The sequence below is a fragment of the Gorilla gorilla genome, chromosome 18 (genome assembly GCF_029281585.2).
Source record: "Gorilla gorilla gorilla isolate KB3781 chromosome 18, NHGRI_mGorGor1-v2.1_pri, whole genome shotgun sequence".
NCBI classification, from domain to species: domain Eukaryota; kingdom Metazoa; phylum Chordata; class Mammalia; order Primates; family Hominidae; genus Gorilla; species Gorilla gorilla.
In genome coordinates, this window is record NC_073242.2 from 32,212,203 (window position 1) to 32,231,897 (window position 19,695).

Sequence of the window (19,695 nt, forward strand, 5' to 3'; positions counted from 1 at the left end):
AGTGGTGCGATCTCAGCTCACTGCAACCTCCGCCTCCTGGGTTCAAGCCATTCTTTTGCCTCAGCCTCCCGAGTTGCTGAGATTACAGGCATCTGCCACCACACCCAGCTAATTTTTTGTGTTTTTAGTAGATACAGGATTTTGCCATGCTGGGCAGGCTGTTCTCAAACTCCTGACCTCAGGTGATCCGCCTGCCTTGGCCTCTCAAAGTGCTGGGATTAACAGGTGTGAGCCACCACGCCCGGCCCCTGATGTTTTATGTTAAAAATGGTGTCACCTGGCTGGCTAAATCTAAATTTATGTTCCATTTTGGAAATTTAATTTTTATCAAAATGGACTAATTTGTTGCACATATAGCGTGAGAGAGACACACCGCCCATTGCATGAAGAGGGCTGCCAGCACATATATTGTATTTCGGTTGGCTGAAAGGCAGTGACTTTTAATGGATATGTGTTTAAGAACATGCCCCATGAATTTTGACATAATGATATAGGAAATGCAATTCTGTTTAATATAGTTAGAAATTAGTTATTTTTACCTTTTAGCATTGGTATGAATGTATCTTTTAAAATAAGTGAGTTGTTTTAAAGGATGCAGCCCTAAAATTTGTGTTTAGTTTTTTCCCAAATTATTTGACAGTTTAAGGGAGTCAACGCTTTCAGATTTTACTTTTTTTTTTTTTTTTAAACGGGGTCTCACTCTGTTGCCCAGGCTGGAGTGCAGTGGTGCAATCTTGGCTCACTGCAGCCTCTGCCTCCCGGGTTCCGGCGATTCTCCTGCCTCAGCCTCCTGGGTAGCTGGAGTTATAGGCATGCACCACCGCACCTGGCTAATTTTTCTATTTTTAGTAGAGATGGGATTTCGCCATGTTGGCCAGGCTGGTCTCGAACTACTGACCTCAGGTGATCCACCCGCCTTGACCTCCCAAAGTGCTAGGATAACAGTTGTGAGCCGCCGCGCCCGGCCCAGATTTTACTTTTAAAAAAACTTTTCAATCAAAATTTTACTACTTCTGATTCATGAGGGTGGCATAATTAATAAAAATTCAAGAAAAAGATCAGTGACATCAAAGTCATTTGCGCTTTCACTTTGCTTTCTGGATTTAACATTCCAAAATGGAGGAGGAATGAAGCCAGCCCAAATTAGCTTATTTGTACTTTTTTTTTTTTTTTTAGTGTGGAAAGCGAGTTTAGTACAAAGTCCTCTTGGAATCTGAACTATACATTCTGAAACCCCAGTATAATTTGAATGTAGAAGTCTTTTTTCTAACCTTGACTTTCTTTAGGGAAAACTTGTTATTGGACACAATATGCTCTTGGACGTCATGCACACAGTTCATCAGTTCTACTGCCCTCTGCCTGCGGTAAGTGACCTGTCGGTCTGTGTTTAATATTAGCAGGATTCTTTTTATCTGAAAAAATATTATTGTGATGCTTTTAACTGAACTGTCCTCTACTTGGGTGCCATTTCCTTGTATGCAGCATGTTCCCAGAGAGAATCTTATGCACTCAGTTGCACATTTTTTTTTCCTTGAGATGTATTCTCACTCTGTTGCCCAGGAGTGCAGTGGTGCAATCTTGGCTTGCTGCAATCTCCACCTCTTGGGTTCAAGCGAGTCTCCTGCCTCAGCCTCCTGAGTAGCTGGGATTACAGGCACCCGTCACCACGCCCAGCTACTTTTTGTATTTTTAGTAGAGATGGGGTTTCACCATGTTGGCCAGGTTGTTCTCGAACTCCTGACCTCGTGATCCGCCTGCCTTGGCCTCCCGTAGTGCTGGGATTACAGGCCTGAGCTACCGCGCCTGGCCACAAGCTTTTTTATTAAGGGATCTTCAGTCACTGCCATTGCCAGAGGAAGATTAAACATTTGTTTCATCGTCTTAATGCCAGCGGTTTGCTCATTTAGTGCTGGGCAGGGATTCCCAGGCCACAGGTGTGGGCTGCTAGTTTGGTCCTGCTAAAATTAGACATAGCAGGGCCATTGAAGGTAAGTGGTGGCAGCTGAAGTGGGTCCAGTCCTACAGAATTCTTGATCACCCTTGCTAGGCTGCTTCCCTTAGATTCTCTGCTGACCTCAGTAGTGCATTTTTCAGTCCTTGAGCCAAGTTGCCTTGGTTGACCAAAGCACAAGCTGCTTTGGTTCCTCTACTGACTTTCCCTCTTCTGCTCCATACGGTGTGCGTGGCCTCACGTTACTTGTCCCTCGCCACTCTGTGCTCCACTCTTTTATTTCCTCTTCATCTTTTTTGTCTTTTAGTGATCTCACTCACTTTACAGCTTCAGCTGTAGACACCAACATCTTTATCCCCAGCTGTGGTCTCTCTTCAGCTCCAGGTATACATTTCATGCTGGACTCCAGACATCCCTACCTGGATAGCCCCCAGACTAAGTGTTGTTTTGAATTGACGTGGCTCAAATGAGATATTTAACTTGTACTTCTTTTCTTTCTTGCTGTCTCCAAACCACTTCTTTCTCCTCATCCCATTACTATAAGTGATTCCCAGTTACCAACCCTGTTTTTAGCATCAGTTTTGACTCTTGCTCTGTCTCCAGATCTGGTCATTTCCAAAATTCTGACGATTTTATCTCCATGCCGTCTCTCACATCTGGATTTTTTTTTTTTTTTTTTTTGAGATGGAGTCTCACTCTTTCACCAGGCTGGAGTGCAGTGGCATGATCTCGGCTCCCTGCAACGTCCGCCTCCTGGGTTCAAGTGATTCTCCTGCCTCAGCCTCCCGAGTAGCTGGGACTACAGGTGTGTGCCACCATGCCCAGCTAGTTTTTTTTGTATTTTTAGTAGAGACAGGGTTTCACCGTGTTGGCCATGATGGTCTCAATCTCCTGACCTCCTGATCTGCCCGCCTCAGCCTCCTAAAGTGCTGGGATTACAGGTGTGAGCCACTATGCCCAGCTGATTGTTTTTAGTTTTGTTGCAAGTGGCCTTATTTCTCATCTTTGAGTTTAGCAAATTCCAGGCAGCATTTCCTGTCCCCCTTCAACCTTCAGCCCATCCTTTAAAATGAAAGTTGGCACGTTTTCTATAAAGGGCCAGATAGTAAAGTATTTTCAGCTTTCCAGGCTGCATAGTTTCTGTCACAACTCTTAGCTCTGCCATTGTAGCCCCCAAATGCCATAGAATACGTAAACCAATTGGCATAGCCGTGTTGCAATAAAACTTCATTTACAAAATAATTGATGGGCTGTATTTGGCCTATGGACCATAGTATGCCACTGGACTAATCTTTTTCTTATTTTAAATAATTTTTTTTTTTTTTTTTTTTTTTTAGAGATGGAGTCTTACTCTGTTGCCAGGCTGGAGTGCAGTGGTGCAATCTCGGCTCACTGGAACCTCCGCCTCCCAGGTTCAAGTGTTTCCCCGGCCTCAGCCTCCCGAGTAGCTGGGACTACAGGCGTGCATCACCACGCCCTGCTAATTTTTTTGTATTTTTAGTGGAGATGGGGTTTCACCATGTTGGCCAGGATGGTCTCGATCTCCTGGCCTCATGATCTGCCTGTCTTGGCCTCCCAGAGTGCTGGGATTACAGGCGTGAGCCACTGTGCCCGGCCTTCCCCATATCTTTTTAATAAAATAGAGACTAGGTCTCACTCTTTTGTCCAAGCTGATCTCAGGGTGCTGGGCTCAAGCGGTCCTCCTGCCTCAGCCTCCCGAATAGGTAAAACCACAGGTGTACACTACCACGCCCAGCTAAAAGATTAATATTTTGTTACTTCTAGATTGGAAGACACCTGCTTGAGAGTTCAGTCTCACTTATACATCTGTAAACCTTCAGTTACTTCACATTTCTTAGGTCCCATTGTTCCGTCAGCATTTTGATTACCCTCCTTTAAAAAAGTACAATACAGACGTCATGAGTGGGTCAGTTGCTCCCCTTGTATTTCTTAAAATTTAGGTTGTCATCACTTTTTAAGACGGCTCTATCACCTTTTAACACCTTTTAGGATTCAAAGACTTCATAGTTGTGGGTCTCAAAACAAGTGTAAAGGTATGAAATTGCATTTCTTTTTTTTTTTTTTGAGACTGAATCTTGTTCTGTGGCCCAGGCTGGAGTGCAGTGGTGTGATCTCTGCTCAGCGCACCCTCCGCTTCCTGGGTTCAAGCGACTCTCCTTCCTCAGACTCCTGAGGAGCTGGGATTACAGATGCCTGCTACCATGCCCGGGTAATTTTTGTATGTTTAGTAGAGACGGGATTTCACCATGTTGGCCTGGCTGGTCTCGAACGCCTCATCTCAGGTGATCCACCCACCTCCGCCTCCCAAAGTTCTGGGATTACAGGCGTGAGCCACCACGTCTGGCCTGGATTGGCATTTCTTAAGTCTAATGAGCAAATGTTTATTTTATGTCACTCACCACACTTCTGTTTTTTTTTTTTTCTCTTCTCTTTCCTACCTTTTTTTTTTGAGATGGAGTCTCACTCTGTCACCTAGGCTGGAGTGCAGTGGTGCGATCTCGGCCTCCTGTGTTCAAGTGATTCTCCTGACTCAGCCCCCCGAGTAGCTGGGATTACAGGCGCCCGCCACCATGCCCAGCTAATTTTTGTATTTTTAGTAGAGATGGGGTTTCACCATGTTGGTAAGGCTGGTCTTGAACTCCTGACCTCAGGGGATCCACCGGCCTCTGCCTCCCAAAGTACTGGGATTACAGGTGTGAGCCACCGGGCTTGGCCTGGATTTGCGTTTCTTAAGTCTAATGAGCTAATGTTTATTTTATGTCATCCCACTTCTGTTTTTTTTCTTTTCTTGTTTCTTCACTTTCGCACCTTTTTTTTTGAGATGGAGTCTTACTCTGTCACCTAGGCTGGAGTGCAGTGGTGCAGTCTTGGCCCACTGCAACCTCTGTCTCCTGGGTTCAAGCAATTCTTCTGCCTCAGCCTCCTGAGTAGCTAGAATTAACAGGCGCCTGCCACCATGCCTGGCTAATTTTTGTGTTTTTAGTAGAGACGGGATTTCGCCATGTTGGCCAGGCCGTTCTCGAATTCCTGACCTTAGGTGATCCGCCTGCCTGGGCCTCCCAAAGTGTTGCGATTACAGGCATGAGCCATTATGCCCGGCCATTTTTTTTTTTTCTTTTTTGAGAGAGTGTCTCACTCTGTCACCCAGGCTGGAGTGCAGTGGCGCCATCTTGGCTCACTGCAGCCTCAACTCCCTGGGCTCAAGTGATACTCCTACCTCAGCCTCTCGAGTAGCTGGGACCACAGGCACATGCCACTATGCCTCGCTAATTGTTTTGTAAGTTTTGTAGAGACAGGATCTCACCATTTGCCCAGGCTGCTCTCGAACTCCTGCGTTCAAGAGAAGTCTGCCCACCTCAGTCTCCCAAAGTGCTAAGATTATAGATGTGAGCCACCACACCTGGCCAGATCACCCACTTCTTATTGGCCAAGTAGATCAAAGTAGCAGCTCCTCTCTTGACTTTTTGACCTTTATTATTTATTTATTTATTTATTTATTTTTGAGACAGAGTCTTGGTCTGTGGCCCAGGGTGGAGTGCAGTGGCGCGATCTTGGCTCACTGCAACCTCTGCCTACCGGATCCAAGCGATTCTCCTGCCTTAGCCTCCTGAGTAGCTGGGTTTACAGGCACCTGCCACCATGCCCAGCTAATTTTTATATTTTCAGTAGAGACGGAGTTTCACCATGTTGGCCAGGCTGGTCTTGAACCCCTGACTTCAGGTGATCCACCTGCTTTGGCCTCCCAATGCTCTGGGATTACAAGTGTGAGCCACCACGCCCAGCCTGTTCATTTGTTTTTTTGAGACAGAGTCTCACTCTGTCGCCAGGCTGGAGTGCAGTGCTGTGATTTTGGCTCACTGCAACCTCCCTCTCCCAAGTTCAAGTGATTCTCATGTCTCAGTCTCTCAAGTAGCTGGGATTACAGGTGTACGCCACCACATCTGGCTAATTTTTGTATTTTTTTTTAGTGGAGATGGGATTTCACCATGCTTGCCAGGCTGGTCTCGAACTTCCGGCCTCAAGTGATCCACCCGCTCGGCTTTCCAAAGTGCTGGGATTACAGGAATGAGCCACCGCGCCCAGCCTTTTTTGATCTTTAAAGCAATGAAGTTATCAGCAAGGCAAGAGGAAAATGTATTTAATTCTGTGCTTCTAGGTGTTTTGAATACTGAATAGAGCTTGGCACTAGAAGGCATTAAATATCGATTTAACAAATGAGGTATCTCCCAACTGCCAGTTTTGTAATCTTCTGATGTATGGCTCCGTTCCTGTCACTGACCCTGCTGAAAATTATAAATTAATCCCACACTCTTTGTTTTCTAGGCAGTTAATAACTATTTTTACCCATGCATAACAGGCTTTCTGTGATCCAGCCCAACCTTTCTGTGTAGTCTAATCCCTTGTTACTCTCCTTTTTCCAAGACTGACTTATTTGTTCCCTAAGAGGTGCTTTGTTTAATTTCTTCCAACTTGAATTTTCTCTTGTTGTTCTCAATGTTTGTTGTTCACAACTTTCCCTTAACTTTCCGCGGTGCAGCTTTTGCCTTCTCCATGAAGTTTTTATTGCCTCCTACCTTGCCCAAGAGGTGATCTTTCCTTTCTCTCAACTCCCACAGAACATTGTACATCTCTATGTTACATAAATTTTGTCTTGTATTATACAGCATAACCCCCTTCTAGGTGGTTAGCTCCTTGGACAAGGGGTGTAGCCATTTTGTTGTGTAAGTGCGTAACGTAACACATTGCGTGTAAGCAGTTAATGAATGGCCTAACGTAACACATTGTATGTAAGCAGTTAATGAACGTTAAGTGGAATGAAAGTGGTCTTGAATTAAATTCTGATAGAAAGAGCAAGTGATTTGTTGTAGAGTAGTAAGTGGGTTAGGATAAGCAGTTTTATCCTTCACTTTATTACTAAGGCTACCTGGTAAGTTACTTAACTTCTTTATGTTCTGGCATTGTCAGAGAAAGAAAATGTTTTGTTTTGTTTTTTTCCATCTACCTTTAGAAGAAGTGATGAGAAGAAATTAGAAAGCCTAATAAATTAGAAGGCTCGGTGTGGTGGTGCATACCTGCAGTGCCTGCTACTTGAGAGGCTGTTACAGGAGAATTGCTTGAGTCCAGGAGTTCAAGGCTAGTCTGGGCAACATAGTGAGACCCTGACTTGATAAAAAGGTAGAGCTTTTACATGCACTGGTATCAAAATTTGCATTTAAAAGGATACTAAATAATCCACATTTTGGAGTTGCCTTTTAGAGGAGAGTGTTTTCTTATGAACTATCTTGATACTTTAGCATGACCTTTTAGAAGAGATTGGTCTAGAACTGTGCTATATGTTGGCCCTGGAGGTGGCCGTAATTCTCCGTGTTCCTTGCTTGTAAAGCTTTCTAGTGGTATTGAGAGATTACAAACATCATTATTACATTTTTTGACTTTGCATTGAAACCGCCTGTTCATGCTTTGCCCATTAATTTATAGCCATTGAAAAGCTGGCAAATATATCAGGCTAGCTAAATACAGTCTGTATTTACAGGCTTGAAAAGCTAATTGGAAACAGCAGTTTCCTATGAAGCATGAATAACATTCAAGAGAAGTGTAGTTTACAAAGAGTCAGGAGTATGACTGCTCAGTCTAGCATGGCAATTATGTATGTAAATGAGTTAATTCAAAATTAGAGGACTCTCATTTCAGCTCTAGACTTCCTGATCAAAATAAACTTGAGAAATGAATTGTCTAATCTAGGCACTTGCTATTAGTGCCACTTGAGCAATTTTCTGGAGTTGAAACAGGAATCATATGTGTATTGAAAAGCCTGTGTTTCCAAGGCCATTTTTACTAACATTTCAAAGGTGATCTCAGGAAAGGTCTAAGCTAGTTTACAGTATGCCCATTTCCTGTATAAACCATTTAATTTAAATGACTCTGCTTGTCTCACTGTTATGATAAATTTGTGTGGTAGATCGCAGCCTGTTAGCTATTACTGGAAGTTTTCTGCATTTATTACAGGCCTCTCAAATAGGTAGGTTTTAACATTTTATTGGACCCCCTGCCCCTTCCCAATTTCAACTATTAAATCCTTAAATTTGTTGTTTTGGTTATGCAGAAGTTAGTTATCAGGTTATATGGTTCCCAATGAGTGAGGAAATTGGGAAGGTTTTGTGTTTTTTTTGTACTTGTTAACTAGAAATGGGTTTTGTAGTTTAGCTTAAGGGCTCCAACAGCTTGTTTGAGAAGACAGCTATGGAACTTGAGCTGTTTACATGTTTTTTAATACTGCGAGTGTATTAGGAAAATTGTAACAAGTCCTTCTCTTGTTCTTTAGGACTTAAGTGAGTTTAAAGAGATGACAACATGTGTTTTCCCCAGGTAAGCTTTCTTTGAGGATTTGTCTTTCATTTAAAAAAATCGGCTGGGCACGGTGGCTCACACCTATAATCCCACCACTTTGGGAGACTGAGGTGGGAGGATCACTTGAGCCTAGGGAGTTCAGAACCAGCCTGGGCAACATAGTGAAACCACATATCTATAAAAAATAAAAAATTAGCTGGGTGTGGTGGGATACCTGTGGTCCAGCTACTCAGGAGGCTGAAGTGGGCGAATTGCTTGAACCCAGGAGGTCCAGGTTGCAGTGAGCCATAATAGTGCTACTATCCAGCCTGGGTGACAGAGTGAGATCCTGTCTCAAAAAAAAAAAAAAAAGAGTCATTGTGACATACACAATACAAATAGGTATATAGTAATTTGTTAAAACCATTAGATCATGTTCATATAAGCTTGGAACTTATTTAATGTCTCCAATGTTGGGATGGCTTGCTTTTATAATTTATGATTGGTTTTGTTATAAAAAAAATCACAGTTTGAACTGAGAGTGAAAGTAGACCAACGACTCCTTTTTTCTTATCTCTCATCTTGCTGTCTAAAGAACTGTTGAAGCCTCCTTGAGATGGCTCTTGTCTGTCTTGCATGTAGGATGTACCTTGTAACTATTGAAGTGTCCAATTGAGAGTGTTCAAGAGTCAGTCAAGAACTGTCCGTCTGGCTAGAGATTTTGTTTTTCATCCACTTCAAGTCAGTGCCTTTTCCTGTTGGTGTTTTCTACAGTTATTATTGCCCCCTTGTTCTGATAGGTCACATGTCACATATCTCTGAGACATCACAGGTCAGCCATGTGGAGCCTACCAAACAAGTGTTTGTGTCTTAGGACCTGTTGAAGAGGGATAGGCGTGGTGTTCGAGCAGTTTCTCTCTCAGCTGGGCTTATTTCTGTCCTGTTACCCACTCTGTTCACATTTATATGAAAAAAAAAAAAAAGAATAGAGAAATAGAGTTTTCATGTGGGTTTCTCCCAACCCTCCCCTTTTGGTGTTTCTGATCTCTGAAATAGAATAATAAGAAATAAAAACAACAGCGTGAAAGTACTGATTGTAGATTTTGGCCCTCCAGAAGAATTTATAGTTTACAAACCTGAGGAGTAGGAGTAGATGGTAGCAGTTTGGGAATGGTAGACCGGCAGCAGTATTTGAACCACGTAAAACCATGTGAGAGTATTTGACTCACCCTTGAGATTGATGGAGCCCAGGCTCTCTGAGGATCCAGGTGAATCTAGAACTTGTACTCCAAGTGTGGACTCTCCTGCAGTTGCTCAATGAAGTCGCTAATGATGGGACTGAGTACCTACTCCAACGTAGCAGGGATGCTGGTGCTGGGTTCAAAATGGCCGATGTGTTTAATTACTTTGTCTGTGTTTAAGTATTTTCTGTATTAAACATTTTATGTTTTAAGTATGTTTTTTATGTATGAAGTATTTTAAGTAACTTACATATTTGAGTAAAAGACATTTTAAACATTGATATACATTTTGTTTACCTTGTTAAAAATTCTTTTTAGACTCTTGGATACTAAATTGATGGCCAGCACACAACCTTTTAAGGTATTATTCATTTGCTACTTTATAAAGCGACTGCATATTACTGAGTGAAATGAATGCCGGAACAATATAGCCTTCTGGCAAAAGGTTTGGAGATATTTAATTCATCTGTAAAGATCTTTATTCATTTGGTTATACTTTGTATATTATAAAAATTAAACTAGCTGCTTCTCTTTCACATTGAAAAAAACGAAGACTTCTGTGTTTCTTTAAAGAACGCAAGGAGACAGTACTAGATGCTGTCTTTTTTTTTGGGGGGTCAGTGAATCTCTTTAATATATTGTTCTGAGATGATGAAATCTCATAATTCTTTGCTTTGTGGTTTGCAGGATATCATTAACAACACATCCCTTGCGGAATTGGAAAAGCGGTTAAAAGAGACACCTTTCAACCCCCCTAAAGTTGGTAAGAATATTAAACAAACCGGAAACCCTCCAAACTCTTTGTAATAATTATTGATGTATATTTTAGAAGAAAAGCAGAATGGCTCTGGAGACCGTATTGTTCATTTATAGATTTTGGCTGAATTCACTTGCACATACCGTGTGTTGAATTATTGTTTTTTGAATAAAGATGGTCTTTTAATTCTACATATATTTTATGTTAATGGAGTTGGGTAGCCATTCATTGAGAATTTTAGCAATTAAAGCTTCAAGGCTTCTATTTTCTAATAATATGGAATTCTCCTAAAACTTGATGTGCCCTTTTATTCTTTCATACATTATTGAAGCAGAGACAAAGAGCTAGTGATTAATCACCAGGGGTAGAGTAAAAAATATATTTTCCATCTCAGAAAAGCCCGAGAACTGGATTTACAGGTGAGATTAAGGCAAGTCCCCACCCTGCCTCATTTTCAGCTGGTTTAGAGAGTAGAAACAGCAGCACTGAGGAAAACCAGAAGTAGGGAGATGAGATGGAGGTGTTTTGCCACCTTGGGCCACCACCAAGGTATGTGGAGAGCCTTCCAGGTGCTACTTCCTTGGTCCCTGTTAACCTGATTGTGCTGCTGATACGGTGATTAGCGAGCCATTAGCTATAGCCTGAAAACTTCTAAAGACATGGATAATAGGACTAATGGTTTAGAAATTGATAATGCAAAGTATTAAAGCAGCCAAGATTACAGTTATTTGCCTCTTTCTGGGTAATAGTCCAAGAAAGGAATTAAGAAAAGTGGTGGTGGGGCCATTGGGGGAGAAAACTTGGACCTTTTCTATAACAATATAATGGAAATAATTGATTTTGGAAAGAATGTGTCTCAGTTGATGATGGAGTGGAAGGTATTACTTAGGTGGCTACCATGTTAAAAGGCTTTTTTTAAAGGCATCAAGTCTAATATTTAATATGGAGTTAAAGAATTCTTGCTTAAAGAGCATCGTATTGACATAAAAACAGTTACAGCCTTTTCATTGTTAATTTCCATTTATGCTTTTGATTCTGTGTTATAGTAACCTTCCTGACATTCATTTCCAGAATGGTTCTAGGATATAATTATTTATGAGTTATAGTTTTATGTTATTATTTCCATATAAAATAGTGGTATCTGGTAGAGAATTCAGTCTAAAGCAGGTCATTCCTCTTATAGTTTATCTGGTCACATCTGTATTTATCAATGTCACAAAAGAACCATATTGTATATAAAGCGGTCTTTGCTGTAAAGTGGCTCCATGATCCAAGGGCAGCATTATAGCAAGTTCGATTTATTTTTGGAGTTGGTTGTGCTGTCACCTTTCGATCTCTAAGCTTGGGAACATAGTAGAGGACAGTAGTGAGTTGGAGCTGTTGATAGTGAATTGCAGTCTTCTCTTTTTTGGGGGGAGGGTTGCCTCAGGTATTGATAGATAACAGTTTTTGAGCACTTACTATGTACCAAGCACTAGGTAAGAGTTTAACTTATATTATCTTATCTGATCCTAACAATAACCTTTTGAAGAAGGTTTGATTATCATCTCCATTTTACAAAACTGGAACCTTAGGGATGAAGTGACTTGCCCAAGGTCATACCTCAAATAAGTGGTGGAGCAGAGATTCGAACTCAGTGTGACTCCAGAGCCCATGCTCTTAATCTTTACTCTGGATCATCTATTGTGGCCTGATGTGACCATCTTGTATAAGGGAAGAATATCCTTTTCATGGCCTTAGAAAGCAAGCAGAAGAGGAATAATTGTCCTAGAGTGAGTTATGGATGATCATAAATAGCACCCACCAGTGTGGGACGAGAAAGCCCACGGCTGAGTCCTTCATAATCTAACTGAGGCATTTCTGTATCCTAGACCAAAGCCCTCCTTTTCAGTGACTCTGTTATCTTGTATTTTAAGGTCTTATATAGAGAGAATTAAGGAATAGATAGATTTTTTTCTGCCTATTTAGGGTATTTCTCTAGCATATGCTAATGCAATTTGGATTGGTAGGGCAATGTGCTTACTAGTCTTTGTTTTGAGGAAAACTTTTTCCTTTTTTTTCTTAGAAAGTGCCGAAGGTTTTCCAAGTTATGACACAGCCTCTGAACAACTCCACGAGGCAGGCTACGATGCCTACATCACAGGGCTGTGCTTCATCTCCATGGCCAATTACCTAGGTACGCATTACATGTCTTTCAGTCAAACACGCAGTGATCTAGGGTGGATCTTACCTGTCTCCTGGCTTAGGCTGCTGTAATAAATTACTGTCGACTGTGGGGCTTAAACAACAGACATTTATTTCTCATGTTCAGGAGGCTGGAAAGTCCAAGACCCAGTTGCCAGCAGACCTAGTATCTGGTGAGAGCCCACTTCCTGGTTTGCAGATGGCTGCCTTCTCGTGTCCTTACGTGGTGGAGAGCAGAGAGAGCAGAAGCTGTGCCGCCTCTTTTTTAAGAGTCAGGGTCTCACTGTCACCCAGGCTGGAAGTACAGTGGTTCAATCATAGCTTACTGCAATGCTGAACTCCTGGGCTCAAGAGATCCTCCCACCTCAGCCTCCCAAGTAGCTGGGACTACTGGTGTGCATCACTGTGCCCGGCTAACTTTTTAATTTTTTTACAGAGACAGGGTCTTGCTGTGGTAATCAGGCTGATCTAGAATTTCTGGGCTCAAGTGATCCTCCTACCTCAGCCTCCCAAAGTGCTGGAATTACAGGCTTGAGCCACCGCACCCAGCCTCCTGACCCTTCTTACAAGGGCACTAATTCCCTCATGACCTAATTACCTCCCAAAGGTCTCACTTCCAAATACCATCGTATTGGGGAGGCTTCAACATATGAATTTTAGGGGGACACAAACATTGAACCTATAGCATTACCATTTCCTTGGGATCCACTCACCCAGTTAAAAGTGGGAGGGTTTTGAGGTAAGAGTGGGAGGCTGAGGCAGGAGAATCACGTGAATCTGGGAGGTGGAAGTTGCAGTGAACCGAGATTGCACCATTGCACTCCAGCCTGGGCAACAAGAGTGAAACTCTGACTCAAAAAAAAAGAATACCTTTCACGCTTGTTGAACCATGCTGTTAATTTAAATCTGTTTTGGTCTGAACTTTCAGGCTTGGTCTATGTGACTGTGAATAATAATACCTCTCTTCTTTTCTTCATTAGGTTCTTTTCTCAGCCCTCCAAAAATTCATGTGTCTGCCAGATCAAAACTCATTGAACCTTTTTTTAACAAGTAAGTAATCAGAGAGTTCCAGTTTCCAAGTTCTCTCACTGTGGAACAGCCTCATATCTTGGGTTGTCAGTTTGGAGTTATTGGGAGCTATAGCACATTTTTAGATAAACTGTTTTTCATCTCGAGTGACTCACATGTTTTTTGAAAGTAGAAAGTGACCTTTTGGGGAACAAATGTATTAAAAATATAGGCTTAAAAAAAAAAAAAAGAAAACATTGCTAGACGTAGTAGATCTCTTCCAAGAAAAAGAACTGGTAGTTCTGTCATTTAAATTTCCTATGAGGGGCTGGGTGTGGTGGCTCACACCTGTAATCCCAGCACTTTGGGAGGCTGAGGTGGGCAGAGTGCTTGAGGTGAGGAGTTCGAGGCCAGCCTGGCCAACATGGGGAAACCTCGTCTCTATTAAAAATACAAAAATTAGCCAGGCGTGGTGGCGTGTGCCTGTAATCCCAGCTACTCGGGAGGCTGTAGTGGGAGAATTGCTTCAACCCAGGAGGCAGAGGTTGCAGTGAGCTGAGATTGCACCACTGCACTGCAGCCTGGGCAACACAGCAAAACTCTGTCTGAAAAAAAAACAAACAAAAAAAACAAAAGAAAATTTCCTGGCCAGGCGCGGTGGCTCACGCCTGTAATCCCCCCACTTTGGGAAGCTGAGGCAGGCGGATCATGAAGTCAGGAGATTGAGACCATCCTGGCTAACACGGTGAAACCCCATCTCTACTAAAAATACAAAAAATTAGCCGACACGATGGCGGGCGCCTGTAGAAAACATGATTTTCTTAGCTCTTTTATTTTTGGGGGCAGTGTTTGTCTTTGGAAATGTAGCCTTTGCCGTAGACCATGGAACCCACAGGGGATTGATGTTAAATATAGTTCTTTTTTTTTTTTTTTTGAGATGGTGTCTCACTCTGTCACCCAGGCTGGAATGTGGAGTGCAGTGGCACAATCTCAGCTCACTGCAATGTCTGCCTCCTGGGTTCAAGCAGTCCTCCTGCTGCAGCCTATGGAGTAGCTGGAACTACAGGCATGTATCACCACACCTGGCTAATCTTTATATTTTTAGTAGAGATGGTGTTTCACCATGCTGAATAGGCTGTTCTCGAACTCCCTGACCTCAGGTTATCTGCCCACCTCAGCCTCCCAAAGTGCTGGGATTACAGGTGTGAACCACCGTGGCCAGCTAAATATAGGTCCAATTATGATTGTTCCATTACATTTTTATGTACTTGATGTTAAATTCATTGTTCTGCAGTATTTTTCAACTGAGAGATGTTGACTCATTTGTATTGTTATTATTATTTTTTTGAGTCACGGTCTTGCTCTTTTTTCCATGCTGGAGTGCGGTGGCATGATCTTGGCTCGCTGCAGCCTCCACCTCCTGAGCTCAAGTGACCCTTCCACCTCAGTCTCCTGAGTAGTCATTTGTAAATATTTACACGCTGTAAATATTAAAACAGTAATCCTGCTTCTCTACTAAAGTCAGCTCCTTATAAAATCAGATGTTGGATGCAAACTGGGTTAGATGTGGGCTGCATCTAGTTTATCAGTCATGTATGTGACCAACATGCAGAGCAATCAAAATAAACTTTGATTAAAAAGCTTAGCTGGGCTGGGTATAGTGGCTTATGCCTGTAATCCCAGCACTTTGGGAGAACAAGGTGGGCAGGTCACTCGAGGTCAGGAGTTCGAGACCAGCCTGGCCAGCATGGTGAAAAACGGTCTGTACTAAAAGTACAAAAATTAGCCTGTATTCCCAGCTACTCGGGAGGCTAAGGCAGGAGAATCGCTTGAAACCAGGAGGCGGAAGCTGCAGTGAGCCAAGATCACACCACTGCACTCTAGCCTGGGCAACAGAGTGAGACTCCCTCTCAAAAAAAAAAAGAAAAAAAAGCTAGCTGAGACTTTCTGTATTTCTAGATCAATCTAATATTGCTAATACTGTGCAGGACTATTATTGAAAAGAACTAGACAGTAAATATATAGGTTTATTTTGAATTGGGACATTTGTCCATTCAGAATTTTTTTGTAAAACCGAGATGCATACCAAGAGTAGTTGAATAGGAGGTGGGATTTGGGAATCCTTCTGTGATTATTTTTTTGGTCTATTTTTTTCCAATCTGTAAAGGAAGAATATTTTCTTCATCATTGAAGGAAAAATATTCCTGCAAGATTTGAAATACAAAATAAGAACTGTGTTTTTTTTCTTTCTTTTTTTTTTTGAGATGTTGTTTCACTCTTGTTGCCCAGGCTGGAGTGCAATGGCGTGATCTCGGCTCACCGCAACCTCTGCCTCCCAGGTTCAAGTGATTCTCCTGTCTCAGCTTCCCGAGTAGCTGGGATTACAGGCAAGTGCCACCATGCCCGGCCATTTTTTTGTATTTTTAGTAGAGGTGGGGTTTCTCCATGTTGGTCAGGCTGGTCTCGAACTCCCGACCTCAGGTGATCCACCCGTCTCGGCCTCCCAGAGTGCTGGAGTTACGGGCGTTAGTCACCGCGCCTAGCCAAGAACTGTTTTTATTCCTCTTTTTTTTTTTTTTTTTTTTGGTGAGACAGAGTCTCACTCTGTCACCTAGGCTGGAGTGCAGTGGCGTGATCTCAGCTCACTGCAACCTCCACCTCCTAGGTTCAAGTGATTCTCCTGCCTCAGCCTCCTGAGTAGCTGGGACTACAGGCTCGTACCACCACGCCCTGCTAATTTTTGTATTTTTAGTAGAGACGGGGTTTTGCCATGTTGGCCAGGCTGGTCTCAAACTCCTGACCTCAGGTGATCCACCTGCCTTGGCCTCCCAAAGTGTTGGGATTATAGGCGTGAGCCACCATGCATGGCCTGTTTTTATTATTATTTATTGGAATAACTTGGTTAAGTATAGGCATTCATTCTTAACCCCCTTAGAAAGTGGGTTTTATGGCCAGATGCGTTGGCCTATGTCTGTAATCCCAGCACTTTGGGAGGCTGAGGCGGGCGGATCACCTGAGGTCAGGAGTTCAAGACCAGCCTGGCCAACATGGCGAAACCCTGTCTCTACTACAAATACAAAAATTAGCCGGGCATGTTGATGGGTGCCTGTAATCCCAGCTACTGGGGGTGCTGAGGCAGGAGAATTGCTTGAACCCAGGAGGCAGAGGTTGCAGTGAGCCGAGATTGCGCCACTGCATTCCAGCTTGGGCAACAAGAGTGAGACTCCATCTCAAAAATAAATAAATAAATGTAAGTAAGTAAGTAAGTAAAGTGGGTTTTCTGGACCAGGTGCCGTGGCTCATGCCTGTAATCCCACCACTTTGTGAAGGTGAGGAAGGAGGGTTGCTTGAGCCCAGGAGTTTGAGAGCAGCCTGGACAATGTGGCAAAACCCAGTCTCTACAAAAAATACAAAAATTAGGTGGGTGTAGGGGCAGACACCTGTAGTCCCAGCTACTCGGGAGGCTGAGGCAGGAGGATCACTTGAGTCTGGGAAGAGGAGACCAAAAAGAAAAAAGAAGGAAAAACAATTGCTTCTTTTGACATCTCTTTCTATGTTAATACTGACCTTGTTTTTACTTACTTGCAGGTGATTTAGGATATTAAACCTTGATTTTTGTCATTTTTCATGGTTACCCTTGTAGAAAGACATTTGGTAGTTGCCCCCAACATTATCTCAAGCTGATGATTTTAGAAAAATATGCAAGATTTTCTGAAGATTAATTTATTTTGACACCAGTCTTTTCTAAATGTAACCTTTACCAAACATGCATACTCCTAACATAAATTTGGGTGGACATTAAACTGCCCACATATGCAAACAATATTTTATTTTGCTCTCACCAGACTTAACATTTAAAAAGTAAACCTCGAAGGGAAATAAACTTCACTTATGTCTGCATTATTCTAAATTAGCATTTAGTAGCATCAGTTATGCATTTTGGGAAGCTTTATCACGTCAACTATTGACGAAATCCTGAGACCACTGTTGTTTAAGCAGTATGCAAAGACTGAATGTGATATGAGGTGTTTTTTTAAGCCATACTGGTCTAGAAGAATGTCCCATGAGGGTTTTGCATGGTGCCATTTTGTCTTTTTCATGGCCTGGGCACCTCCCATAGTCCTCCTTGCTTTTTTGGAATCAGGAGGAAAGTCATGAGAGAATTGAGCCATGGAAATCAGGATCACGCCACTGCTAATGACAGCCTGTGTGGAATGCACTCTGTTTATATTGGAGGCTGTCTCCTCAGGAAATGATTTACCTCCTTTTATAACCTTGGTCAGTTTTAATCAATGCGTTGAAAACCAGACTTAATGTTAAGATCCTTTGGTGAAATCCAGATCTAAAATCTAAGAGCTAAAAATACTCTCTGCTTTTGCTTTTTATTGTACAACAGAAAGCACAAAATCAGACGTTTGCCTTATGTTTTGTTAACTGTCTTTGGTATTGTCAAGACACCTTGACCCTTTTATGAAGGTTTTCGGGAAGGTTGTTTTCTGTTTACCTAAGTTCTTAGGAAGAGGAAGAATAAGCAGGTCTCTTTTTTGGCTATTTTCAGTAAGCACTGGAATGTGAAAAGATGAGCTAGATGCTTGCAGTTTACTCTACAGGACTGCTTCCTTGTTTTGAATCTGAACAGGGTTCCACTGGAAATCTAGGCCTTCATGGAATGACACTGCTTTATGGTCTTTCTGAGCTACCGATGAGACAAGGAATGATATGCTCTCGGACAAATGTTTTCTCCTCTGCAAAATGGGGATAAAATGATTCACCTTCTGTATTGGTCCATTTTCATGCTGCTAATAAAGACATAACTAAGACAGGGCAATTTACAAAATAAAGAGGTTTATTGGACTGGCTAATTTTTTTGAATTTTTAGTAGAGACGGGGTTTCACCATGTTGGTCAGGCTGGTCTTGAACTCCCAACCTCAGGTGATCCACCCGCCTTGGCATCCCAAAGTGCTGGGATTACAGGCATGAGCCACCACCCCTTTTTTGTTGTTTTTGAAACAGGGTCTCACTCTGTCGCCCAGGCTGGAGTGCAATGGAGCAATCTCCCCTCACTGAAACCTCCTCCTCCTGGGTTCAAGGGATTCTCCCATCTCCTCCCAAGTAGCTGGGATTACAGGCTTCTGCCACCATGCCCAGCTAATTTTTTGTGGGCTCGCCCAGCCTAGGTATACAATTTGAATGAACTCCAAGGTCTAAGTCAAATTACCTATGATAACCCATTAGGTATCAGTGCTATGCACGTAAACTGGAGAAACAACTGATATTCAGAGCACGCAAGTCCGATGTTAACCATGGACTCATGTAGAATCAAGATGTCACCTTGTCCTTCCTGACTCCTTAAAGTGTTTGTTACTAAAGTTTCTGCAGTTGGGCGTGGTAGCTCACACCTGTAATCCCAGCACTTTGGGAGGCCGAGGCGGGCAAATCACCTGAAGTCGGGAGTTCAATATCAGCCTCACCAACATGGAGAAACCCCATCTCTACTAAAAATACAAAAAATTATCCGGGCGTGGTGGCTTATGCCTGTAATCCCAGCTACTCGGGAGGCTGAGGCAGAAGAGTCGCTTGAACCCAGGAGGCGGAGGTTGCGGTGAGCCGAGATAGCGCCATTGCACTCCAACCTGGGCAACAAGAATGAAACTCTGTCTAAAAATGAAAAATAAAAGGCTCTGCATTCCATGACTCATCATGGAAAAGATAAAATGATCTAAATTAAATATGTATTGGTGTGCTGACTTATAAATTGCTAAAATAGTTCATAACCAATGTTTCATTTGTCAAATTCATGTTCCTGGGAAGACAATCAAAGCTTCAGGTGCATTTGGCTACCTCATGGGCCATTTGAACATTTCAGTTGTCAATTATCATTTTCAATGCATGTTTTCTGGTTGCTTTCTCATGCAAGAGGGCTGATATTACAACAGTAGATCATTATGGTACAGTGTATTTTCACCAGGTACTGAAAGCTTTTTATGGCTCACTGACTGGGGACAATCAATTCCTTCACAATCTAGAACCTGAAGATTGGACCTTCTGAGAACATCAGAGAAAGAATGTCCTTGCCATCCACAATACAGCAAAACTTCAGGACCTTGAACTTTGGGTTCATAATCTCACAAGAGGGAAGTTTTTCGCCGGAAAAAGATGGCATCCTTGATGTGAACAGCTTTTCCCAAGATCACAGATCAAGACT

At 42.5% G+C, this 19,695-nt stretch overlaps 1 protein-coding gene across 2 annotated transcripts; it reads left to right on the forward strand.

Moving 5' to 3' along the window:
* The first annotated feature begins 1,148 nt into the window (after positions 1-1,148).
* LOC115931097 (poly(A)-specific ribonuclease PARN-like) lies at positions 1,149-19,612 on the forward strand. 2 transcript variants are annotated; one of them, XM_055365828.2, is made up of 7 exons: positions 1,149-1,364; positions 8,295-8,338; positions 9,859-9,901; positions 10,228-10,303; positions 12,363-12,473; positions 13,462-13,531; positions 14,427-16,055. In XM_055365828.2, the coding sequence occupies exons 1-7, from the start codon at positions 1,311-1,313 to the stop codon at positions 14,617-14,619; spliced, it is 591 nt and encodes a 196-aa protein (XP_055221803.1). In that variant the 5' UTR covers positions 1,149-1,310; the 3' UTR covers positions 14,620-16,055. The 2 variants fall into 2 exon arrangements, with proteins under 2 accessions (XP_055221803.1, XP_030858864.2); XM_031003004.3 differs by lacking the exon at positions 14,427-16,055 and adding an exon at positions 19,517-19,612 and having other exon boundaries at positions 1,201-1,364.
* The last annotated feature ends 83 nt before the right edge of the window (positions 19,613-19,695 follow it).